Here is a 26292-nt window from a genome sequence, read left to right as displayed (position 1 = left end):
ATGCACAGTATTTGTGTACACAGCGAGAGGGAGGTATTTCCTGATTAAACCCATCCTCTCGCAGCGTAGCCAATGGAAAGCTGCGTAGGGCGCCTTCGCGGGAGAATTGATGTAGCCAGACTGGCTGAATTAAGTAGATGACTGAAGACTTGCAGTGAAAGGCGCAGGTATGTTTATAAAAATACTGATAATTCTTCAAATGGACAGTTATGAATATTAGAGTGTCTTTCACACGCCCGTCTGTGAATAACTGGCAACAACTAACAATACGACATGATACGTATAGCTATGGGGGCTAGATCATACTGACAGCACGGCTGCTGCCGGAAATTGTGCTACAGTGGCAAACGTTTGTTTTACCCTAGACTTTATTTTAAACAAGTTCTAACTATGTTAATTGAGTAGGCTTCGTAGCTATCTATAATGTTCAGCATCATCACGATAACTTCCAAGACTTCCAAGACACAAGACTTCCAAGTGATTCTGTTTCATAGCTAGTCACATTGTCTCCGAAAGAAGGCTAGATACTGCGGCCAGCAGAGATTATATTGCTGGTGGATTTCAAAGCTGTGACTAGTGGAAAGATTTCCTGGAGGTGTTTTGGATTTTAATTCCCATAAGTAATCCACGGTGTAAATCATATCCAGGTGCAACTGTCATTTTACGTGTAAAATTGTGAGAGAGTATTGCTGCTATTTTTGACTGGGACTCTTAAGTGCAGAAATATACCATATTCTTGTCTACATTACGAATAATTTCAGCGATTGGTACCTATGGTTATGATACTGATGAAGATTGTTATAACAATGATAATACATTAACCAAGAGGTATTTCTCTTAAAGTACACCCCACATTTTCGCAAACCGTAAGGTTTAGGTTTAATCTTGTGTAAATTCTTCAGATAAATAATTAATTTTCTATGAAAAGTCTGATATTTAGTGGGAAAATGATCCTTTTCCAGCAAGCTGGTAGTAGAATAATGTAACTCTAATAGGTCTCTCTTCTTCATGGCTCTTTGCAGTGCACTGTACACTCTACCTTTATTCTGCGTCCCATTTACCTGTGCAGCTTGATACATTTCGGGATTGAGTATGTCACCACCTGTGATCCTGTTGTTTCGGTTCTAGGAGTTATGTTCACTACCAATACAAATGGTAACACAGTTCTGCAAAGTGCATTTGCTGACATGTGCGTGTTGCTTGTCTCGCCTTTAGCATGCGGCGATCAGGGGCTCCCAGTCAGCTGCATGGAAATGTGGCCAAAAGGCCCAGGTTTGTTCCTCCTGGGGCCACCCCGACCAGCCTCGCCCCCAGGCCCGAGCCACAGACCCTGCCCCCCCAGCTCGCTCCCTCCAACACACCCAACAAGGTAAAGCAGGGGTTACTCTCTCAGAGCACCACTTCATATCTAATATTTCTTTTTTTCTTATTTTTTTCTGAAGCACTCATGATGCTAAGTGTTTTGTTCCCCCATTTCTCTCCATTCCTTATAGGTTAGGAGTGCGCTTTCCAAGAGAGAGGAAAGAAAGAAAGATGAAGCCCCTGTCCTTTCGAAAGCTCTGGCAAGAATCCTAAATGCCGTCCCACAGAGGGAATCCAAGGAGAACTGTACTGAGCTACAGGGTCTTGCCTCTTTACCCTGTGAGGAAGCACGCCCCCCAGAGGACAGAGTCAGCACTGGTGAGATGAACAAGCCTGTATTTCCTCATTCACTGCTCCTGCTGTGTTTTGGTATCTGTTTTTTGTTCATAGGAGTGTTTACCTTATTAATTAATGCAAATCAGAGTTAATGCAAGTCAGTCTGTTTGTTCATGGGCATTGGGTTACAGCAGTTGTTACACAGATCCACTGATCTTTATCTTGTATGGATGTGGCAGTCTAATCATTTGTGCCCATATTCAGACCATCCTGATCACATATTGCACAGTGCCAACTCAGAGCATCTAAAGCAATAAATGGCTACCCTCTGTATTACACAAACCCCAATTCATTATTTAAGTGGATTTCGAGTAGAAATGTAACCTCAGTGATGCTGTGCCTCTACACAGACAGAAATGACTCTGACTTGTGTATAGAGTGTCAAAATGAGGGTACTGTAAGTGACTCTGTGAGAGACCCCAGCGGGGAAGGATGTGTCAATTAAGCAAGATGGCTCTCTGTGGTAATAGTGGTGGTAATTCATGCAGGTTGATGTTTCGCAGCAGAGGTGGTTGTCGTCTTTCTTTTTGCAGCTACTCAGGCAGGGCTTCGTAGAACCTCAAGTCTGCAGCATAGCCACTTTGCAATAAGGTGCTGAATTCACAGACATGTGAAACAAGTTAATCTCATAGATTAGAAAAAAACAGTCTACTATATACTGTAATCCTGTGCTGTACGTATGGTGTGTAAGCATGGTCCTAGACAGCAAGTGTTTTAAGGATACCCCCTAATATTTTTGTCTGGGGTCATTTAAAGGTGTTTTGATAGTGCAAGTAATCAATAGATTATTTTAAAATATCAGATTTTGTGGTACTTGTGAATAGTTTAGCTGTTTTTGTGAATAGTTGGTTTGCTGTGTGGGGGAAACCGTGTTTGTGTGATGAGGTGTACACCGATTTGTCATTTGCTGTTTGAGCTCTGTGGAAGTGGCTGTCCACTGTGTTACCATTCAGATGTTCTAAATGTTGCTTCTCTGATGGTTTATTAATGAAGATGCTTATCAATGTGGAGATGAGAGTGGAGAGGGGAGTGAGAAGAACTGAATTTCAAACCAGATGTTCTTTCATCGATTTGCATATTACACATATTTCAATGCATCACAGTGCATAATGTGATAAATATTTCAGCACCTGTTAAACGAATAAATAACAAGATAAATGATGCACAAGCAGTGTTCATACAGGGATTAATGGATGAAAAATATCATTTGAATACATTGTCATAGTTCTAATACATCCTGCACTGTTACACTTGAAACTGATGACGCCAAGGAAAATTAAAAACAACTTTATGCAGTTGTCTTTCTGAAATGGTCACCATGGCATCCAGCACTTAATCACATAGTAACTGAGGCACCCAAGAGAAAATAACAGCATGCAGGTCCTTGAGGCACTCATGTAAGAGCAGGAAAATATAAGGCATTCAAAACTCATCTCAAAACATGGAATGAAATACAGGCTCACATTTTTATGGAACAACACAGACTGAGTGAGGACATTGCTGGAACACAGGCTGCCACTGGAGTCTGTGTTCATTTGCTGAGTGGTGGGGAGGGTTCCAGGTGGCTCTGATGTGTCTACTGCCCAGACAACAGGGCAGCCCAGCAGCCTATAAAGGCTCAGGGGTAAACATTGGACACACTGACAAGGCAAGGAGTGATCTGGGTGTATGGAAAACATACACACAAACAGAACCTCCTAGCAAGATTTCATAGAAGTGAGAGCTTGTCTCTTGTAATTCCGGTCATACACAATGTGAAGTCAGTCCTGGAATATCCGGAACAAGTTTGGAGCAGATGGTCTGTCTGAAGTTTCTGCTGTCTACGACTGTTTGATAAATTTCTCAGGACTCTGGTTTCAGGTTCAGATTAGGCACTGCTAGGTCCCTTTGATGTTGGACACACTCACTTGTTGATCCAGGATTAGTTGCAAGGGATGCTTTCGGGGGCACACCCATGCTTTGAGCAGTGGATCTAAAAAAGCCTGACTATGCAATTAGGAATCTGAGTGGGTGGAAAGTCTGGAATTCAGGCATGATTTAACTGTGGTTTAATTTCCCCATAAAAAATACATTAAAGTTGCTGGCTATTGATTTGCATATGGTAACTGAAAATCTCTGTCAAAATATGGCTAGGAACTGCATTATGTATAATAATATATGTTTGTGGATAAATCTGAAATTATTTTCACGGTGTTTCAGATACACTCGTGGAGTGGGCTTTTTCCCATAGGGTGAAAACTTTGATTTGATGACTGTTCTTCGTGTTGCTTTGAATTTAAACAACATGATTACAGGTTTTTAATACTGACAACACACCGCAGGTGGCTAAAGGCAATAATCTATACAGATTCTAAATTATATACACTTCATTTAAATGTTTTCTATTATTTTTTTCCTTTCTCCTCCGTGGTAGCTTATATTTCCTAAATTGAATACTCCGCAGTACAGAGCTGATGTAGATGAACCTATATATGTTGATAATCATGCTTCATTTCTGTGATAGTATTTAACAAGTAAATAAAGTACAACGCTGTTGTATATTTACATTGTATGATTGCGCTGGTTACGCTATTAACGGACAAAAAATATTAACGTTACGTTGAAAAAAGACAGCCTTTACGCGATGAGCAGTTCTCATTAACGGTTCGATGGTGGTAATACAAAAATGCGCCATAAACGTGAAAAGTATGCGACCACGACAGGATACGAACGCCCTGAAACGTACGATTGGAGCACACCGGTGCTGTAAATTCACTCAGACCTAAACCCACACCATACACAATGAACTAACGCTAGTTTACAAGCTCGCTACGATGGAAGTGATTCGTATTTTCTGTACAGTACAAGTAAAACGCATTTGCGATCTTTCTTTGTGCTGGGGTCAGAGAAAGACAACGGTAGTAACGCTAGCCATGTATTAACGCGTTGTGGGTGTAGATTAACTTAATGCTGAAACTTGAGCTTCGGGTGAAACCTAACCAGCCGCAGGGAAACGCGGCGTCTGATTGACGGCAGGTCCAGCATTATGCAAATGAGCGCGGGTGCCGCAGCGGCAGCGCGAGGCAGATTAGGGCTGTGTTCGGGATCAGTGAGCACACGCGCTCTGCCTCCTCTCCTGCCCGTACTTCAAATTAAAAGCAACTAGTGTTTGCCCGCGTGTACTTTCTCTTCAGTCTAACTCGCCGATCACCAGCCGTACGGACTATTTTTCCTTTCTGTTAAATTCTAGAAGCGAAACGGTTTGTTTCTTAGCTCTACAGACCGTCTGTTTTGCTGTTTCAGTTTCTCTTTGTGCAGATAACAACCGTTAGAGCGCTGCGGTACACCTCTTCCGCACATGCTGTTATAGACCAGTGGGTTAACGATTGTGTTTGAAATGGAAAAAAAGAATATCATTAGCCCGTTTTTTCCCTACAAGCACAGATATCTAGCTCTTACTTTCACATGCATTAAAAACCAAAATGTGCTTGGTTGGTTTACAATTTAATAGAGTCTAGATCTGTATGTAGGTCAGGCTGGGTTTAAGCAGCTTTCCTGAATCTGCGTCAGCTTAAGCTGAAAGGAATTTCAATAAAACCCTCCCTGGTAGGCGTGGGCCTAAATGAGGCTGGCCTAGTTAAGCCTGATTTCTTTTTGTGTGTGTGTTGTGTAACAGAGGGGGAGAGGGAGGCTGTGTGTGTGCATGTGTGTGTATGTTTATATGTTTGAGAGAGGGGGGGAAAAAAAGGGGGCAGAGAAGAGGTGCAGAGGTAGAGCAGGAGAGAGCAGACACAGGAAAACAACACAAACAACAGGAAAAAAAGAGAGAGAGAGGGAGAGACCGGCACAGCATGAGCAAGAATGGCTGCCGTGTTCATGGCTACAAGCATGGTGGGGAAAGCCAGGTCGTCCAATTTCACCCTCTCGGAGAAGCTGGATCTGCTGAAGCTGGTGAAGCCCCACATTAGGATTCTGGAGGAGCACACCAACAAGCATGCCGTGATCGTGGACAAAAACAAGTGCTGGGACAGCATCGCCGACCAGTACAACGCGCTGGGGGGGGACCGCCCCCCCCGGACGGCACAGGGCCTTCGCACCTTGTACAAGAGGCTGAAGGAGAGTGCCAAACAGGAAATGGTCCAGAGGAAGCATGCCCAGCCCGAGTACCGGGGCAGCATCTCTGAGCCCACCAAGAGGGTCATGGAGATGATCCCTCACCTCTTCCACCCCCTGCAAGAGAAGGAGCACAGCGCCATGCACAGGTAAGACCCCGCCCGCCGCTCCACCCCAGACAGGCCCGCTCCAACCCGTCCCAGACACCAGGTGCTGTGGACGTCGGAACGACCCCCGCCCCAACCCCTTACTCTCCGAAACGCCCCAGCGCGTTCAGTCGGGTTTGCACTTTCTAAAGAGGCGTGCACATAACTGTCAGGCGAGGTCCAGCATGGTCTGTAGCAAGCTTCTGCCTGCTGGAGGAGTGTAGAATTTCCTGGGCTGCATTGTGTTGCCGTAGACGCACATGCACACACACGCACACTCACACACACACACACACACACACACACAGAGGCACTGCAATCCCTCCCCTTTTTCTCGCGGGTGTAATGCCAGATTAAAGAGACAAGGACACTATTGTGACTCCGTTCGGGAGTCGCTGTCCCAAAAGAGGAGGGGGCGGTGTGTGTGTGTGTGTGTGTTAGGGGGGTGGGGGAGGTCCTGCGTTCTTCGCCTTGGCTGCAGTCGTAGCTCCTGCAGTTTTGGTCTTTTTTTTTTTTTTTTCCTTTTTTTTTTTTTTGAGGGGCAGGGGAGAAACACGGAAACAGCTGCAGGCAGTCTCGCTGAGAGCAGACGTGTGTTGAGCAACAAGCAGCGTGCCTGCATTTGCTGCGACGCAGGTTTTCCCCTCGCCTTTGTCCGGGTCACCCCGGGTCCTCCTCTCGGAGCGCGGCGTTCCCCTCTTTTTTTAATCTTGGTGAACCGCGTTGAGGGTGCATCCAAAAAGGAGAGGAAAACAGTGCTGTTGTTTTCTGACAGAAAGGAATTTAGCGTGCCTAAGCCACGACCCCACTTCCCTCCATTGTTCCAGAGGATAATTATTAATATCCTGTTTGCTTCGAATGGCAGATATGTGATCAGTTGATTCTCTGTGCACATCTAGAGGACTCTTATTTTTCTGTGTGATCTGCTGTGTTCCATCTTCTTTAACAAGCCAAATAAATTTCGGTTATCATTGCCGCTCTAATGAAGAATATTATCGGTGCACATACAGCATATATCTATAGCTAAGCCCAGTCATGGATCCAGTGAACAAGCGCCATGCTGAAAGGAAGGTGGCACAAGGTGGTAGATTGAAGTTGGGAAAGAATGAGCTCTTTAAAGTACAGATTTAACTACAGCAACAAGTACTGAGATCGGGAACCCCTGTTAATGTTTAAAAGTAGAGTTGCTCAAGGAAGGAAGGTCAGTTAAGGTATTACGTTTTTTGGTATTACTCCCCCCGAGAGATTGTTATTTGCTCAACGTCTCCAAAATAATGAGCCGCACTCCGCAGGTACCTGGCACAGGTAGCGCAAGAATAATCAGGACCAATCTTTTAAGTTACGCACTCACTAAATTACTGTTTTTGGGTTATGTTTTGAGGCTTATAATTGTTTACAGAATTTGAGAGATTACTGTAGTCAGTGTTTACTTCCAGATTAAATTTTTTCTGTTTCTTGTTTTTTTTTGGATGGGGTGGCACTGGCACAAAGACAAGGGGAAGATGCTGTTTGTGGAGATACTATTATAAGCACTTTACAGCAAAGCTTGTTGAAATCAGGCTCAGTCAGGCCCAGTAAAATAACACCACCACGCTAATTATATTTTTTATTCCAAACTAATTCTACCCTACATCCACTGTGCTCAGTTTTTATTTGTGTTGTTTAATCTCAGCGGAACCCCCACATTTCCATTCACCCTTATATTCCCATTCATACATTAAGGCCTATAACCCAGAACAACCGAGGCTTTGAATGTTTTTGGACAAAAGAGAAATAAATATGTTTTTAAGATCAGTCATTAAAACAACAACCCAGTGTGCAATGTATAAATTATTGTAAAATAATGATGATATTAATGTTAACAACAGCAACAACAGTAAAGATAATATGTTAGTAATAATGTAATTAATAATTTCAGTAATAATTTAAATTAATAAGGTGTTAATAATACATTTACCTAATCGTTATGTGCCTGAACATGTTGGAGATAATGGGGAAGTTTTCAACCAGGTCAGTGCAACTACGCAAAAAATCTAGAGGAGAGCATTTTAAATATATCAGATCATAATCCCATACGCGTAACTCCTGTTTAATATTCAAGCCAAACTTAAATTACCTTAAATTACCTTATTACCTGATGACACTGACATCATTTCAATTAAATTGTGCATCAGTCGAAACCCATGCAGTCAAGAGAGTTTAAAGAGGCCTTGGCAGCAGTCCATCAGTGAGCAGAAGTCGTGTTCATGTGGCAGACCAGATGGACTGTTTTGGTTCTGCCACTGGGATGTCCTAAAATACCAGTGCCACGAGCCAGCAGGAGACTCATGTGCCAGCACTGTCCTGTAAATAACATCAATTACCCCTTATTCACTCGCATATTCACAGTGTGGAGAAACCCAGACACATTCCTGCCATAACCATCTAACCACAAACACAACAGTGCACAGAGCTACACAAGCTAACTTTTTCTCTTGTTTGATACAAAACTCTTAAGAGCTGTGCTCATTTCTGTTTGTACTTTCTTTCTTCTGTGCACCTATGCTTAGTTTAGGTTTACAACTTGTTTGGTTCAAGTGTGGATTTGTTTCTCTTTTTTTAATTTGATCTATGGTCAAGCATATATGCACAGCTTAACGTTAGCAAGTTCGTTTCACCATCTCAATAACTGTAACATGCTGCCATAGTTTAGTCTTTTTCGTAATGAGGAAATGCCAGTATTATTTTGTTTTTTGTAAGAAAAAGGCCTCAATTCATGTGTTTGTGCTGTGATTCTGACCACAGACCATGTAGAGAAGAGCACGCAGCCATTGCCTTGGTTATTTGGTGACCTGTGTGGCGCGGGCTCTGACTGGCTGACTGTCTGTCCTTCAGGGTGTTCTACAAGCACGATTCGCCCATCGAGCAGCCCGGGAGCAGCTCCTCCCTCCCACCCCTGTCGGACTACCAGCCGGCCGCCGTGGCGGTGCAGCTGGACCACGACGTGGACGTCAAGCCCCCGCCCGACCTCACCATCCTGTCCACTCGGATCGAGGGCGACCGCGAGGACGAGGACATCGGCTCCGTCCAGGGCTTCGACGGCTCTATCTCGCCCTGCCCGTCCTCGGTGAACCTGGCCATGTCGCCCTCGCCCGTGCCGCTGCGGCGGGACCTGTACGCCCGGCCCGAGGGCCTGCGGCACCTGGCGGGCCTGGAGCAGGAGACCCTGCAGCTTTCCAAGGAGGAGCACGAGCTGCTGATGGACAACCAGAGGAAGATGGGGCTGTACATCGAGGAGAAGCGCGAGGGGCTCAAGAGGAAGCAGCAGCTGGAGGAGGAGCTGCTCAGGGCCAAGATCAAGGTGGAGAAGCTGAAGGCCGCGCGCCTCAGGCACGGGCTCCCCATCCCGCACATGTGACCTCCCCGGGAGGGGGGCCTCGCCCTCCGGCCTACGGGCGTCTGACTCCCGGCACCAGGAGTGCTCCGGATTTGCCTGCGACGCCAAGCGGAGACCCCTTCTTTCCTCTGCAGAGCTGCGGCTGAGCTGGACCTGGCCAAATCACTGTTTCATTGCAGCTCTCGCAACAGGAGGTGATTCTCTCTGATGCCAGAATGAACACCAGTGGCTCCCCCCCCGATTGCAACGACTGTGTGCCCCTCTTTTACTGATCGATCCTTTTCTGAAAAACCTAAGTTTTCCCCCACAAAAAGTCTAAACTCCAGGTTCTAAACTCTGGCTTCCTCTGGTTGTTTGCCGTGCTCTTTTCTCCCTTCAGTGTCTGTCCCCCAGCTTGGCACCGATGTTGTGGAGAAGCTGGCTGACGCGTCTCACAAAAAATGAACAGGAAGAACAAACAATCAAAAAAAAAAACTGATTTATTTTAAAACCAACAGAAAAAGAAACCAGCCTGAGTGCGCAGTCAGCTAAAAAACGTGAGCATACCTGTATTTAAGATGCCTTTAATTAGGCAGATGTGTCTCATTAACCAATGGCTGGTTCACACAGGCAAAGACAATCATCAATTAACAATTGACAATGTTTAATTGACAATTAAACAGTTAACGTGCATGAAATGGAACTGATCGGTGAGCTCAGTTATTGAAAAGTTTGGAAATGGACGACAAACCTTAAACATTTAACAAAGTGACAATTTCACATGGTTTGCAGACTCTCCGTAGGTAGGCCAACCCCGGTTGTGCTTGCCTGCCGAGTTGATAGGGATCGGCCCAGCACATGAAGCAACCACCTGCCACGTGAACTAAGCCAGACAGTCCAGTCTCAGCTCTACAGGAGAAAAGAGGGGCTGAGGGACAAGGAACGTCTGCTTTTGCTTTGGAAAAGTGCGTTTGCCTGTAAAACTGGATTCAAAAACCACAAGAAGGGGAGGAGGACTGAGGTGCAAAAGCTAGAGCTGCTTGTTCAGACACCCTTGAGAACACTGTATAAAGTTTCCAGCACACAAGTAGTGCGTTCATTAGACGGTCCAAAGGTTTGCGTTGTTTTCTTCATGTTTTTTTAGATACAATTGTTCACATCTCTTTCATACATTTTCTCAAACATAGACGAGTCAATGGAGACACATAGTGCATCACCAGCTGGGCTATGTTAACCTGACGCGTGTTCCTCAAATTGCGGTTGTGGGAATGTCGTTCCTGAGAGTAAAATAAAGCATTTTTTAGAAGGTTTGTTTTAATTTGTTTTGATTTTTGTACTCCTCTGATGCCCTGTTTGCGCTACACATTGGAGAAATTGATAATAATCGTTGTGGACCATACTTGAAGAGAGTGAGGCCTTACTCTACTGTCACTTGTGCAACCTCCTCTAAAAGAAAGAGGCCTTAAATTGGTGATATGTGGAGAATACTATCCTAAGGCTTCTGAGTAACCTTAAAAAGTGAGCCCATTGCAAATGGCCCTACAGTTTTGCAGAAAAAAATTGGTTGTGGTATTAACAGGGTTCATAAGATGTATGACCCCATTTCAAGGGGTAAAAAATATATATATTTTAATTTGGGTGGGATAGTGAAAGAGGATTATATTATATTAGCCAGCTTGGTGAGTGTCATTGCCACTTGCTAAAGCTGTCCCATCACGGCTCTGGTGCCATTGAGTTTACTTGTTGAACCTTGTGGCTTGGTTTGTGTTTCAGTAACACTGTGTAGGAGAGGCCTGCTGGATTAGGCCTGGCATTGGGTGCTTATTATCTGCTGCTCTTCTTGGCAGAACATGACCCTGAAGCTGATTTTCGTTTTTTCGTTGATTATTAGTGTATCAGGGACAAAGCTGAACCTAACTGAAATCCTGTCCTAACAGAAAAGAAATTAAAAGACTGGATATGGAGGAATGAAGAACTGGTGAATTTGCGGTTTTGCGGTGCAGTTGCAAATTACCCATAATTGCTTGGTATTTACTGTGATTTAGGTTTTTTTTTTTAACTGCATGGCTTTTGACCAGGATCCTTTGTGTTTCTGCCTTTGACGGTTGGATACATTGATTGAGTTCCTGCCCATGTGTACAGACACTGCAAAAAAAAAGTGGTTTATTTGGTGTGTTAACCTGTGTGTTGCCTTTTGACCCCCAAAAACATGTCAGCTGTGGACAAGAACAAGATGCTGATTTCACTGCTTATCTGATGCATCCCGAGAAGGAAAACATCCTCAGAGTGTAAAAGGTTTACCTCAGCTCCCTTACATATGGCATTTCTGATTACAAACATTATGTGAATATACCATTTAACTGCCCGTAATTGCACTGTGACACAGGTTTCATTGAACTGCACAGCTTTGAACCAGGCTACTTTGCGTTTCTGCTTTTGTTCCTCCACTCTTAGGACGGTGATTGAGTTCTTTTAGTGCACAAGGTGCCAGAGTAGTTGGAAAAACTTTAGCATCCCTATCTCATGTCCTACATTTCCTGCTGAGGTAACTTACTGTCTACCTTCAATGCACATGCCTATGCACCTAGCATCATCACTACATGATAGAAGAGTTTAGGGGGATTATTGCATTAAACCACATATAGACCATACATAAAGACTGAACAAACATGACAGTGGATAAACGCTGTTGGAAATGTCACAGTAGACAATTCAAACTACCAAACATAATAGTCTTTATATTAAACAAATGGCTTCAATACCCTGTGTTTTGCAAACACATGAATTAGAAGCCCAGATTTATTTTCACACCAGTAAGAACCTCTGCAACCTGTAAGAACTTTGATAGATGCCAAATTCTCTCTTTTTTTCCTATATTTAAAAGAAAAAACTGCAGTAGGTGGTCATGTTGTTTCTGCCAACTCCAGGTTCACAAAAGCAAGGCCTCTCTCAAGGTTTGTCACAGCCTGCCACTGTCACAAAGCAATGCCATGGACAGCACCAAGCAGCACTGTCAGAGTTCCGCTGATCGTTCTCCCCCTAAAACATTCTCCCCCTAAAAACTTTTACTTTTCACTAATTACTGTGTTGCTATCTTACAAAAAATTAAGGAAGAAATTTTTTTTTAAAAGTGTACCAGGTAATGCTTACATGTGTCTGTGTTCATAACACCGCAGAGCAGCCCCAGGCTGGAAGGTCAACTTGGGTTATGAGCTGTAGGAAAGTACCAGGCTTTTTAGGGATTGAAGGCCTCATTGGCTTAGTGACCTCTGCTGGCTAATTTTGGAATAGCATGCATGTAGAAAAAGTGAAGTATTTTATAAAATGGCAGGCTCTTCATATTAATATGGATACCAAGTAGTTTAATCTGCAATTGTGAGTGATATTTTCTTGACCAAAATAATAAGGTTAGTAACCACATGTAGTCATATAGCTGATGCACTTACATGGGAATGTAACTTGTATCACATTGTTCATAACATGTGCTATACATACAGCAACAAAAGGAATACTACTTTATACATTTACATTTTTATGAAAAAGATGTTTTTACACTTAATTTGATCATATGACCCCAATGGATGGCAATCAATCATTCTGACTGAGCATGATATGAAATGCTTTGCTGCATTGCAACATCTGCATTGCAACCTACTGAATGTCCAGGCTGGTGAAAATGATGAGAGACTGAGGGAGGAGCGAGTATGGCCTGGCAATCAAGAGAGTTTTCTGCTTGGCATCTGGTGTCTCCACAGCCAGAGATTTATAACCTGGTAAGACCTTGCAGAAACTCAGAGCCATCAGTCATGGGCTTTGATCTGAGACTCTACAAGTCACAGCACCTCTTCATCATGAGCCACAAGCCTTGACATTCAACAGGCCGTCATGAGTCACAAATGATGAATTAAGCAAACCAGTGCCAAAAATGTTCAAGTAAAGTGTGCTTCCTCATTCTGAAGAATGTGCATTCATTATTCGGGTGGTGTTTTTAGAGAATATCGTCACTGAATCGTTCCACTTGTATTTCTACATGCATGTGTTCTGTTCTGATCTCTGGATCTTAACTGATGCCATTTGAAACAGTGCTCATATTGCAGAATCATTGCTACAGTTGGTCTATTATGGCCAGATATTCAGCTCCAGTGGTTTTCCAACCTCTGGTTTGTAATAGGAGGTTCTGCTGCGATCGTATTTCTATGCACTCCTGTGCATGCTCCATTTTAGACCACACCCCTTCAAGAATATTCATTACAGCCCGGAAAATGAGAACACTTAATAAAAGACATCATTTTTAATTGGGCTTGCACTGAGCTGACTGTCTGGTGCATATATAAAAATCTGTGCATTTACTTTATTGTTTCATTGGTTTCATTGTTTCTCCCATGCTTTGAAAGCTGAGGCTCTGTGAATGCTGTTCCCCCGTGGGAGTGACTCATGGTTGTGGGGCTGCGTTGTGTTTGGTGCTCAGGTTCCAGCTGCCCTCCAGAGGCCGCCCGGCCGCAGCATCCCAGGGGGCCGTGCGGCTCCCCCCCAGGTCACGGTCAGTCACACCCGTCGCCGACGGGCCGAACGGGGCCGGACGGGCTGACCAGCGCGGCGCGGTACTTCAGCGTGGTGTGGTGCAAGGCCTCCAAGAAGAAGCACAAGAGGTGGGAGGGGGACGCGGTGCTGGTGGCCCGAGGGCGGAGCGTCGTGCTGAAGGACATGGAGGGCAGGGACATCGGGCGAGGTGAGGCGTACGCCCGCAAAGTGGCGCCAAGGGTGAGCGGTGGGGCAGTTCTCAGGGCCGGTGTTCATGTTTAGTTTGGGCGATGTCTCGGCTAGCGGTGTCTCTTTACACAGGGTGATGTAAAGTTTGGCTCGCAGTCAGTGGTGCTCTTCAGACTGAAGTGGGAACAAGCCTGGATTTGTAGAAGAATGAAAGCTGGACCGCTCATGCCTTTGTGTTAACTGCTGTTTCCCTCTCCTGGTGTAGTCTTTGCAAAAGTAAAGTGCGGGGATTCACAGATTTTTACATTCATTTCCTTTTAGAGTACCAAAGTTGTCTTACAGTATTCCAAAGTTACAAGATGTGTGTTGAAGATATTTGTCTTTTTAAATGCAACATGTCTTCAGATTACACTTAAAATTGCTTCAGTGTATTTTCTGTTACTTTTTTGCTGCACATCCATAAAAGATGCTCTGTGCTTGTGGAATCTTGTAATTGTAATGAACTGCTATGCTGTGATGATTTTTTTACTGGTGACATTAGATGATAATGCATTTGTGATGATGTCATAGATGAGTGACAGGAAGTCTCAGACCCTTTAGCAGTAACAGTCTGTTTGATTTCGGACCTGAAAAATTTGAACCCAGGAACTCTCTGGAGGACTGGCATACCTCCATCTATTGGTAAGTCTTATCTCTGAGATGAGTGTGCAGCTCTGCCTCTCCTGCAGGGACCGGCTATAAGTCCTCGGAGCTGGAGAGCCTGGAGGAGGGCCAGACCCTCATGGTGGGTGGGAAAGAGATCGAGGTTATGGGCACCATTTCGGCAGAGGACTTCAGCAGTGGCCGCTGCTTCCAGGAGGCTTCAGCGGGGGCAGAGACGGCTCCCGCGGCGGTGCCCATCACCCGCCCCATTTTCAAGCCCTTCTGCAGACCCTCACTGAAGGGCGTGGCGGAGAGCCAGAGGGCCACCGAGGGCCCGGTCTGCACACCTCGACATGACCCACAGGCTCCAGGTACAGCACCTAATTCCATCACCATGGAAACACTCTTAGGAGCATGTTGAACAGTACTGATTTGGTAGATTCCTCATTTGCAGCACTTAACTACAGCTATGATAGAAACAATTATCATCATTCTTATTGGCTTAGCAGAAGGACCAGTCCAAGATCACTTGCATAGCTTTTTTTTTTGTTTTGCACTTACTTAATTTACACAGTTGGATGTTTATGAAAGCATTTCCAGCTGTGCACCTGCCAGTGTGGATGTATTCTCTCAACCCTTGTTAACCACAGCACCCACGCTTAGTAGATGCAAATTAGCAAAGTGGCTAAAGATAAATGGAAACTGGGAGGTTAAACGTTCTGTGTAAAATGTTCAACTGTGCTGCTCCTCACTGTGTCAGTGTCAGTCGGTAGCCGTATTGAATCTACAAATCGGCCAACTTTTGCCAAACCTTTTGTATAGTCGTGAAAAGTGTCAAACAGATATAAACCCTTTCATGGTCTCTCTGTACAGGAGCCTTGGTCATGCCCCGACCGTCCGAGAACCACCAGTGGGTGTTCAACAAGACTGGACTGCCCGTGGTGGACGTGGTGGTGGACCCACACCTCACCGCTCACCTCCGACCCCACCAGAGAGAGGGCGTGGTCTTCCTCTATGAGTGCATCCTGGGAATGAGGTGCTGGTCTGAGCTGCGTATCCTGACTGCTTACTGTCTCTCATTACTGACAGCTGTGAAGCCATTCTGGGGGGAGGTTGTGTGTCACCATGGGGCTCAGATCCCAAGGGGGTTACTGAACGGGTGCCATTTTACCTTGAATACAGTTCCAAAACGCCAACAGCATAAAAATGGTGTGTGTGAGTGCTCTTTCTGACCCATTGTAGCATTTTTGACAGGATGAGCCTGGGTTACTTTAATCCTTTGACTGTATGACTGCCCTATTTTGCTACTGGATGAGAATTATGCCGTCACTCTTGAGATGACATGATGACTGTGTCAGTGGCCCTTTGACTGGGTCAGTGTGTTTCTGGTACACTTTCGTAAGGTGCGGTATGCGTGTGTGTGTGGTTATGGCCTTCACAGAGTCAGTGTTTTAATGGTATGCTATAATAAGGTGTGAGAGTGTGCTCAGTGGGACAGAGCTCATGCTGATGGCTTTGACTCTGTGCCGTGCTGGCAGGGCGGCGAGCCGGCAGGGGGCCATCCTGGCGGACGAGATGGGCCTGGGGAAGACCCTGCAGTGCATCGCGCTGGTGTGGACGCTGCTGAGGCAGGGGCCCTACGGCGGCCGGCCGGCGGCGCGGCGCGTGCTGGTGGTCACCCCCGGCAGCCTGGTGAAGAACTGGGCCGCAGAGTTCCAGAAGTGGCTGGGCAGGGAGCGAATCAACGTCTTCACCGTGGATCAGGTGACCAGCCGGGGGCGGGGCCTTACCGAGATGAGAGAGGGAGATCCTCACATGTGCTGGAGTGGTTCATCTGGCAAGACGCTATGGCCTGGGTTCAAAACCGGCTGTGCCATCTGCGGACTGGCACCAGGAGCCCGCTGTGGCAGTGTAAATTGACTTTGGTCATTTGGGGATGGGGTGGATAGGTCAGCCGGGGTTTCCTTTTCTCACTGCTGTCAGGCACCCTGTGATTCCACAGACACCTGGGAATTGCTCACATATATTGCTCTGCGTTTGGATTGCCTCGGTGCTCCGGTGCAAGTACAGAGATTGTTGCGCTGAGACGAGCCGAGGGCACAAATAACGATTCCAAACAGGGCTGCATAAAGGGGAAGAAGAATGAAAAATGGAATGATTGGCTGTCTTAAATGCAGCACAGATATCACATTTAAGAACGGAAACATTTCACCCTGTTGCCCTTCTGCTGAGGTGCTAGGTGAGGTGTTAGAAGAACGTATGTTTCCCTATTTTCAGAAACTAAAGCCAGAATATTTCAGTGAGTCTGTACATTATAAAAACATTTTATACATCTGTGTCTTTTTGTTTGTTGACAACCTCCTGATACACTGGAGCATATGATATCCAGGTGATCCCAAAGTTAAGATGAACACCTGTCCACCACCCAGAAAGTTAATTAGTCAATGAATTAAAGTCTTATTTTCAACAGCCAAGGGACAGGAGGTAGATTCTCTTGCTGATTTTGCTTTTTGATTAGATTGTTAGATCCCAGGTACACCAACTGCATGAGAGAGGCGTGTCTCTGAGTCTGCTGCTGCCCTCTCTGATTGGCTCATTGCTGAGAAGAGTTCTGATTGGCGAACGCTGTTTTCCCCAGGACCACAAGGTGGAGGACTTTGTGGCGTCGCCCCTGTACAGTGTGCTGGTCATCAGCTACGAGATGCTGCTGCGCTCGGTGGAACAAGTGGCCCGGGTGGAGTTCAGCCTGCTCATCTGTGACGAGGGCCACCGGCTCAAGAACAGCGGCATCAAGACCTCCTCCGCCCTCAGTGGCCTGGCCTGCCAGCGCAGGGTCATCCTCACGGGTCAGCCTGCTTTCTACTGCGGGGGGAGTGTGTGTGTGTGTGTGTGTGTGTGTGTGTTTCTGTATGCATTTGGATGTGTATGGGGATGGGGGTTGTGTGTGTCTACTATGTAAAAGCCTGGTGTCTCTGCATCCCTCCAGGCACTCCGGTCCAGAATGACCTGCAGGAGTTCTACTCCATCATCGAGTTTGTGAACCCTGGAGTGCTGGGCTCTTCTTCTGCCTACAGAAAAGTGTACGAGGAGCCTATTCTCCGGTCCCGCCAGCCCACCGCCACGCAGGTACATGTGTGTGTCTTTAATCTGCTCATCTAAACTGTGGCAGCGTTGGAAATATTGCTTTTCAACCTGGAAGATCAGCCCAGATTTAGCACAGAGCTGAAGTTGCTCATAGTGATTGACGTTATTGCCAGTGACATGTGCATATGACGCTGATCTTCGTTCATTTGATTTAAGCGCTTGTCAGATTTCCATCTTCAACCTGGATCCGTGTAAAAGGTTATGGAAACAGTACAGGTACAATGACACATTAGTCACAGCACTCGGTCGCCCTGTTCCGCCCGCAGGAGGAGAAGGAGCTGGGCGAGGAGCGGGCCGCCGAGCTCGGCCGGCTGACGGGCGCCTTCACCCTGCGCCGGACGCAGGAGATCATCAACCGCTACCTGCCGCCCAAGCTGGAGTGGATCGTCTTCTGCCGGCCGGCCGCGCTGCAGCTGGAGCTGTACCGCCGGCTCCTCTCGCACCGCGTGGTGCGCGCCTGCCTGCAGGGGGCGCTGGAGAACAGCCCGCACCTCGTCTGCATCGGTGCCCTCAAGAAGCTCTGCAATCACCCCGGCCTGCTCTTCGCCACCGTCCAGGTGAAGGTTCACCAAGCGTGTAGGGGAGTGGGGGGCAGGGGAGCAGGGGGGAATGCAGGAAGATGCTGTTGTGGATTTATGTGTTTATGGTGTGGATGTTACCTACATTTACACATTACATGTCCCATGCACAGAAGGACACTCAAAGATTGTTGTCAGTTTGAAAATGGCAGCATTATTTTGTCTTATTGGATTCAAACTGTCCCAAAGGCTCCAGTTACATTCATGTATTTCCTTGTGGTAGCATGTTTTATCTAGTGATAGACACACATGCTGGCAGCTCCCACAAACCATAAAGCAATAAGCTATGCCAGACAGTTACCACAGCAACCAGCTATCCACTAGCCACCGACCCTGTGAAGGTAAGACTCGGTCAGGCTACAGTTAGACCTCAACTGTGCCTCAACCAACCTCATGGAGTGGGTAGCTTTTTTTTTTTTTAAGCAGAATCTTATTATTGTCATTTAGCACATGCTCATATCCAGATTTTTTCTATCCATTTATACATCTAGATATTTACTGCTGCAATTGTGGGTGAGATACTTTGCCCAAAGGTACAACAGCAGTACCCCAGCAGTGAGCTGAACCAGCAAACTTTCAGTGCCTTACCATTGCACCACACTGCTGCAATGTGGTTATCAGTGTATTTACTTGAATATCTATGACTCATGAAATTTCTGTTACAATGTTTACACTTTATCAGTATGCACAATAGTAAATGTAGGTTACGAGCCAATGTGGGCTGGGTATCACAGACATGACACATATTTATACATTTCTATTTATAAAATATTCATTTGGTCATTTATTCATTCATTGAATGCCAGTGATTTGACACCAGAGCTAGAGTGACAGTCTGGTATGTGTTTTTCTTGGTGGTCTTTACTGTAATATTTTGTATTTGATGGAAGGCTGTTGTTACCCCACAGCAGGGCACTGTGGTTGTCCTGCTGAGAACATAAGCGTATGATTCACTTCATCACTTCTGCAGTGTCTTAGAGATGGTTTGACAGTGGAAAAGCCATCTGAATCCATCCCTCTGACTGGATCTGTATAATCCAAGGCTATTGGCTGCTACATACACCCCGTTGGTCAAGTTTTATGGGCATTCAGTCCCTGTCAGGCTCTCTGACATACTAAGATCTACACACCAAGGATGAAAACATAAAGTGAAGCACAAACGCTTTGGACTGACTATGAACAATGTAAACCATATGCCATGGCAGTCTCAGTCACTACAACCCAACTGAACCATCAACCAGTTTTCAAAGCCATCAACAAAACACCAAGTGGTGGAATTTCTTGTAGAAGATCCCTCCAGTAGTATTCCAGACACTTCTAGAATGTATGCCAAGGCATACTGAAGCTGTTCTGTTAGCTTGTGGTGACTCAATGCCCTATTAAGATACATTGTGATGGTGTTTCCTTTATTTTGACAGATAACTGTAAATCAAAGCGCAAAGGCTGTGGACTGACCTTAGATCATGACCATATTGAGGCCACCATGTTACAATGTGTTTGCCAACGAGTAGATTCTATCAGGCTCAATCTACCTCTGGTTCATGTAGAACACGGAGCCCACACACCTCGCCCCACTCAGGGTGGTCCTGTGTCTGTCTGCAGTGCCTGTCCCCCTCAGCTCACAGCAGCTCTGTGAGAGCAGCCGTTAATCAGGCGGCACAGAACGTTTCAGCGGTTTGTGAAAGCGTGCAGGCCCGCATTGTTTGCACGGTTGTCTTCCGCACCAACAGAATGACTTTCGATCCACTTCGAGCGATGCAGTTGTCGGAGGTCCTTAAGTTACATAAGAGCGCCAATACGGCAGGTTACATACAGCGACATACCTCACACCTCAGTGCGTGTGAGTCAGGCTCCATCGAATGCCTTACACCCGTGTCCCACGCACACAGCGGACACGGCTGCCGCACACACGCGGGGCGCCTTCATGTGCGAGCCTGACCTTCGCTTTTTCACGAGAGAAATCGTCCAGTGCTGGATGCCGCATAGCTGGCTTCGGCGGTGCTTTTTCTCGTCCTTGCTCTATTGTGCCTTTAGAATCAGCTTTGCTTGTGCTCTGATTAAATGTCAGCTCTTTCCGCAGCCAAGGTTGCAACAAAGGCTGGATCGGGGCGCTTACATAAGGCCCTCTCAGTTCAAGGTTCCTCAAACTCCTGCAACAGGCTCCTCACAGCGTTACTGAACCTAAGCACAGCCGAAATTTTGGGCACCGTTAGAAGCTGTCGATGTGAAACTGGACACCTCTCTTTGAGGACCGACCTAGTTTGGAAGGGTCCAGTAACGCTCCATCATGCTGAATTGGGCAGCTTCTTAATAGTGTTATGATAATCGATGGCCAGCCTATAAGTTTGGTGTACTGGTCTCCAACAGGGTGTTTGTCCTTCTTGGGGTTAGAAAACAGGGTGGTTAAGCTGATCCTGGATCAGTCTCTAGGAGCTGAAAGTAGTGCTATCCACATCAACACACAGCGTAACCCTCTCAGTACATTCTAACTTGAAACTGACACCAGTATCTAATTACTTTTGCTTATCCAAATATAGACCGTATACCAAAATGCACTTCTGCTCATCTCCCTCCTTTGGCTTTGTCATGGCTTGCTTTCAGTTGTAAACTCTGGTGGCGCTCTAATGGATGGCGCCCTCTGCATGCCATCGTCAAACACTACATCTCTGCCTGACCTCCACATCCTCTGGCAGCCAAACAAATCTGAGAGGATTTGATCTGATCCCAGACTCTCCTCTCCCCTCGCACTAACATCCCTAATGGCACAGGCTTTTCATTACTGCCACACTACTGTTAAAACACGCCCATATGTGGCCCATGTCATGTCAGCTTCCTCACTGTGGCCCTCAACAGCATGTTGACTGCAGCACTGTGCTATGCATTGACACCATTTCATCCACTTTACGGATGATTTCTGCGCCTAAACCACTGTTAGTGTAAGGTAAATGACTGAATGTAATTAACCTAATGGAGTGGATGATGTGAAGGTTCACTCTCTCTGCTGAAAAGATAATGACATTATGGGCCTGAACTTTAAATCATGGTGGTGGTGTCACCGTGGTAGTGTGTTCTTGATGATGATTTACTCGTGGAAATACAAACAGTACTAATACTTTTTAAAAATGTTAAAGTAATGAACAAAATCTGCCATTATACAATTTGTCCTAAGTACTCCCTGGAGAGATGCCAGCATCCTCATTTAGGAAGCAGTGATTTGCAAAATGCAGCTCAAGTGGGCTAAGTGAAGTAATGTTGCCTGACTGAGCTTTGTGTGTGTGTGTGTGTGTGTGTGTTTGTACATCTGTGTTTCTGTGTGTGTGTGTGTGTGTTTGTATATCTGTGTTTCTGTGTGTGTGTGTGTGTGTGTGTGTGTGTGTCTGTATCTATGTGGCAGGAGAAGGGGCCCGTTGGTACAGACAGCAGTGGGGTGGAGAGCGCACTATTTGAGGGTCTGGGGGAGCTCTTCCCTGAAGCCTACTCCACCGGGGGCATCAACACCGCCGACTCAGGCAAGCTCCTGGTGCTCACCGACCTGCTGGCCGCCATACGCCAGATCAGCCCGTCCGACAGGTACGTGCACATGCGACAGGTACACACACAGGACACACATGAGCCACCAGCAGGGGAAAAACCATGCCCACCCCATACACTACACATTAGTATTTGTTACTCCCCTCAGGTGGTCTGTAAAAGGGCTGTAAAAGGGCTTTTAGTTCAGCAGTACAGCAGAGGAATAGATTTAAAATTAGACTGTCCTTTTGGGCGTACCCTTTCTTCATAAGCTGGCCCCGGGCTGTGTCTGAGGAGCAGGGTGAGAGTCCCTTCTGCAGCCGTGCATGTGACGCTTGTTCGCTCCTGCAGGGTGGTGCTGGTGTCCAACTACACCCAGACCCTGGACCTCCTGCAGGATCTGTGCTCCCACCTGGGCTACAGCAGCTGCCGGCTGGACGGGCAGACGCCCGTCTCCCAGCGGCAGAAGCTGGTGGACTGCTTCAACGGCAGGTACTCCTCGGACTTCGTCTTCCTGCTCAGCTCCAAGGCCGGGGGTGTGGGGCTCAATTTGGTGGGTGCGTCCCACCTCGTCCTGTACGACATCGACTGGAACCCAGCCAACGACATCCAGGTGAGGGCACTCATGAGAGAGAGTAGCAAATGCACAGGATTAGAAAGATCCAGGTAGATTGGCCACCAAGCACTGGTCCTGGGCCAGTATTCACCTTTTATGATAGACTGATGGTGGCAGGATTAGCGTGTGGGTAAGCTGTCCTTGGATCAGTAATTCAGGGCAGAGAGTACTTAGTCTGGTAAGGAAGGCAATGACGCTCTTTGGCTCTGTAACTGTAGCATAACAAAATGCTGTATGCATTGCCTCTGTATCCCCAGACTGGTGTGCAACACTGCAGTTGCAGTCTGAGATCTGACAGCAGAGGGCGCCGTTGGTCAGCGTGACTCGCGACTCCTGACCTTGAACGCAGAGAGAAAATGCAGATCGTTTCACACTTACTCATAAATCGGATTTGACGTCCGCATTTAAAATCACATTCTGACAGCATGTAATCTGCTGCCTATGGTGTGATTTGTGACTAATTCCTTTTAATCTTTTCATGTGTTTAAATCATTTGCATAAAGGCGAGCTGCAGCAGCTCCAGCGTGTTCCTTCCTCTGCGTTCGCGTCTGAGGCCCGGCCGCTAGCTGCTCGGAGGGAAGGAGGAGAACGATGGGAACGGGGGGTGATGGGGTGCCTCAGGGCCTGGGGTGGCTTGTGTGACACCTCTCCTCCCTGAAGAGTGTGGCTCTGGGGTGAATGGCAGGAGTTAGCACTCGTAGCAGTGGAGGTGGTTAAAGCTCTTTGTGAGTCATGTTTCCCCGAATGCGAGCTCCCTGCCACCCTGGGAGGGCAGACACATCCCTGACACTTCCTGCTGTGCATCGGGGGGGTGGTGCCCGGGCTGGCAGTGACTCGGGGGGGCAGGGCAGGGGGGCTTGGTGGCAGTAACCTGCCTTCAATCTGTAACTGATATTAGTATGTGTGCACTAGGCTGAATGGTGTCAATTGTGCAATAGAATGATTGCCAGGTGTCAGTCATTGGTGCACAAGGATGAATGGTAAGTGCTAGTTGTACAGTGGGATAACATTCCGATATCCGTCTGGGTTACCTTATGCTGACAGGCAGGTGTCAGTCAATCATACAGTGGGTCGATTGGCAGGAGTCAGAAAGCTGTTTGACCTTTGACCCTTCTCTCCTCAGGCGATGGCCCGGGTGTGGAGAGATGGACAGAGGAAGACCGTTCACATCTACCGCTTCCTGACCACAGGTCTGGGCCCTGGTCAACATAAACTACAGGGTTCATTCACCTCACTTTCACTCACAAACCTGCACACCCACACTTTGACACGGGATGAAGATGGTCTCTTTTCAGAGCGCCATGCTAACCTCAGAAGGATAACGCTCAAAAGTGTTCCGGAAATACTCTTTTCTCAGTCTCGATGGGGGGTGTGAGGGCTCAGTCGTTTGTGGCAGCTCTCGGTGGTTGGAGTTTCAGACGCTTCCGAGTGGCTGTGGATTAATCACACGCTGGGAATTACTCACATTTTTTCCTTACTGGTGGCGGTCTGGCTTACCCGCCAGAGCCGTGTAATGCCGCACAGATTAGGACAGGCTTCATTAGCGGGAAGTGACAGGCAGGCCCGTCGGGGTTATTAGGAGTGGCGCAGAGACTGCTCAGCCCGACCCCCCGCTGTGAGAGCACCCGGAACACTCCGTGGAGGTATGGAAGGGAGCGGGGGATGACGTCAGAGCGCCCTCGCCCCCCGCGCGGCCCCTCCGCGGGAGCCGTGACCTGCGGCCTCCCTCACGTGCCCCTCTCCCATCTGCAAATCCAGCCCTGCTCCTGTAGCTTCTCAATAAGCCAGCGGTAGCTTCATCACTGGCTCTCTGTAAGGGCTCATCCATAATGTTAGCACCTTTGAAATACCAAAACGTTCCATTGTCATCGCCTCAAAGTACTGTTAAGATTGATGGCTCTCTGTATTCATAATTCAATAACATTTTAGAGACTTAATTGACTGACTTAATTATTCTAATGAACTAAAGGTTTATTTATATAAAAGTCTTTCTCTTTGAACCAGGTTAGTTCCTAGTTGCAAGTGTATTCTGGACTTGCTTTTACCGAAATGCTTGCTTGCCCTGAAATGAAGGAATGCTGTCACAAATATTACTACTGTGAGAGACATAAGTGTGGTTAAGGTCTAGCTTCAGTTTTGAAAGCTGTTGTAGTGTGGTGTGTGTTTTTGACACTGTGTGGGGCTTTTTTTGGGATCTGTCTCTAAGGCACGATAGAGGAGAAGATCTACCAAAGGCAGATCAGCAAGCAAGGCCTGTCGGGGGCGGTGGTGGACCTGTCCAAGCGGGCCGAGCACATCAGCTTCTCGGCCGAGGATCTGCGGAACCTCTTCACGCTGCACGAGGGCTCGAACTGCGTCACCCACCAGCTGCTGGGCTGCGGCTGCGACGGCGACGGCAGCAGGCCAGGTAACCCAGCGCGACTGAGCTGGGGTCAGCCTCCACACGCCGATCTCAGCCCCAAACTGCCCGCACAGCTGTCCTGGGGTCAGCAGTCATGTTCCCATCTTGGCCTCAAACACATGTGTATGACTGTGATGGGTTCAACTGTTCTGTGCTTACAGAGATATTGGGGTTTTTTTTAAAGGAGTCATTTAAGCAGAAGTGGCTATATTCCTCTACTGAATTCTCTACTGAATATGAATCATATCGTAAACATTCAAAGCATGTTCATATGGGCACCGTTGACCGCCATGTTTGTCTGAGCCATTTGCATAACTAATAAATCTGACCTCATTTTGAGGGTACACCAGATTGGAGCGTCACACAAAATGTGGTATCAAACATAGGAGAGGACCTGTAAAAGAGACTGCAGGACTCACACCCGCCTCACCTGGCACAGGGCCTGCTCTGGAGCTGGTTATGACAGAGCGTGTTTTTTTCCCTTTGTGTTTGCAGGTAAGGTGGAAGAAGCGAGACCCACAGAACAGAGGCCCTGTCAGCTGGGTCGCCGTAGCGACAGGCCTGGCTCCCAGAAGCACCTCTCCATGTCAGAGCTGATGCAGTGGAGGCATTACTCGGGCGGAGTCCCCTCCTTCTCCGACCCCTACCTGGACAGAGCTCGGAACCACATCACATTCGCCTTCCAGAGCACAACCACTGAGGCCCAGACCCCTTCTACGCTTAGCCCCGCCTCTCTCTAACATAAAGCCCCGCCTCTCTCTATGATACCAAAGAATAAAGCAATTTGCCTTCCTCACTAGACTTCCTTGTTTGGAAAGCCTCGCTGCGTGACATACTGCTGTGTGGCATACTACAGCAGTCATTATTTGATTCCTTTGATGAATGTTTATTGACAAAACATTCATTGGTTTTAGCTGTAGTTAAATATTGTTGTAGTTGAATATAAGTATGTGAGATGTCACTTTGTCTAATAAACCAATACCAATGACAAATGCGGAATTGAAAAGTGTTTTTACTCCTAAGACAGGTTTCGGAAAAATGCAATAGAAATTATAGTTGCCACAGCAAGCATCGTAATTTTAGTTGCTGCAAATGAGTTTGCGCACTGCTCCACTCTCTTGTAGTACAAACAGTGTTTTTATGAGAGCACTTTGTCATGTCAGAGGTGTTATTAAGTTGCATGCTAAACATCAGGCCAAAAGATATGGGTCAAACACGGGCGGTTTTTCCATCAAATAAGTCACGTATGGAATCTGTAAACAGGCAGTGGGGGATCCGTGTGGTATGTGTTCAAGTCTGCCAGTGCCACCCACCTGACTATATGGGACATCACACAGGGGTAATGTTTGAGTTGAAAGGGAGGACCACATCAGAATGGAGAGAGAGTTGCCTTTGCCGTC

At 46.9% G+C, this 26292-nt stretch overlaps 2 protein-coding genes across 3 annotated transcripts; both read left to right on the top strand.

Moving 5' to 3' along the window:
- The first annotated feature begins 123 nt into the window (after positions 1-123).
- On the top strand, positions 124-25632 carry rad54b (RAD54 homolog B). Its single transcript, XM_036539581.1, has 18 exons — positions 124-167; positions 1216-1369; positions 1494-1680; positions 5579-5939; positions 8811-9276; positions 13760-13808; positions 13889-14020; positions 14730-15014; positions 15517-15679; positions 16182-16407; positions 17282-17489; positions 17630-17769; positions 18054-18344; positions 21760-21935; positions 22227-22488; positions 23615-23681; positions 24698-24898; positions 25388-25632. Exons 2-18 carry the CDS (start codon positions 1217-1219, stop codon positions 25630-25632), a joined length of 3612 nt encoding a protein of 1203 aa, XP_036395474.1. The 5' UTR covers positions 124-167; position 1216.
- LOC118784884 (fibrinogen silencer-binding protein) lies at positions 5369-9696 on the top strand. Of its 2 annotated transcripts, XM_036539349.1 has the most exons (3): positions 5369-5939; positions 7428-7443; positions 8842-9696. In XM_036539349.1, the coding sequence occupies exons 1-3, from the start codon at positions 5539-5541 to the stop codon at positions 9331-9333; spliced, it is 909 nt and encodes a 302-aa protein (XP_036395242.1). In that variant the 5' UTR covers positions 5369-5538; the 3' UTR covers positions 9334-9696. The 2 variants fall into 2 exon arrangements, with proteins under 2 accessions (XP_036395242.1, XP_036395241.1); XM_036539348.1 differs by lacking the exon at positions 7428-7443 and having other exon boundaries at positions 8811-9696.
- Positions 25633-26292: the final 660 nt, after the last annotated feature.

The sequence above is a fragment of the Megalops cyprinoides genome, chromosome 10, assembly GCF_013368585.1.
Source record: "Megalops cyprinoides isolate fMegCyp1 chromosome 10, fMegCyp1.pri, whole genome shotgun sequence".
Classification (NCBI taxonomy): Eukaryota; Metazoa; Chordata; class Actinopteri; order Elopiformes; family Megalopidae; genus Megalops; species Megalops cyprinoides.
The sequence above is the reverse complement of the archived record's forward strand: the minus strand, read 5'-3'. Positions and strand labels throughout refer to the sequence as shown.

Bases quoted from the DNA above. Each gene is read 5' to 3' on its own strand.
- rad54b (XM_036539581.1), top strand. From the start codon at position 1,217: ATGCGGCGATCAGGGGCTCCCAGTCAGCTGCATGGAAATGTGGCCAAA. The intron at 1,681-5,578 runs GTGAGATGAACA...TGGTGGGGAAAG, and splicing joins AGAGGACAGAGTCAGCACTG to CCAGGTCGTCCAATTTCACC. The intron at 5,940-8,810 runs GTAAGACCCCGC...TCTGTCCTTCAG, and splicing joins GAGCACAGCGCCATGCACAG to GGTGTTCTACAAGCACGATT.
- LOC118784884 (XM_036539348.1), top strand. From the start codon at position 5,539: ATGGCTGCCGTGTTCATGGCTACAAGCATGGTGGGGAAAGCCAGGTCG. The intron at 5,940-8,810 runs GTAAGACCCCGC...TCTGTCCTTCAG, and splicing joins GAGCACAGCGCCATGCACAG to GGTGTTCTACAAGCACGATT.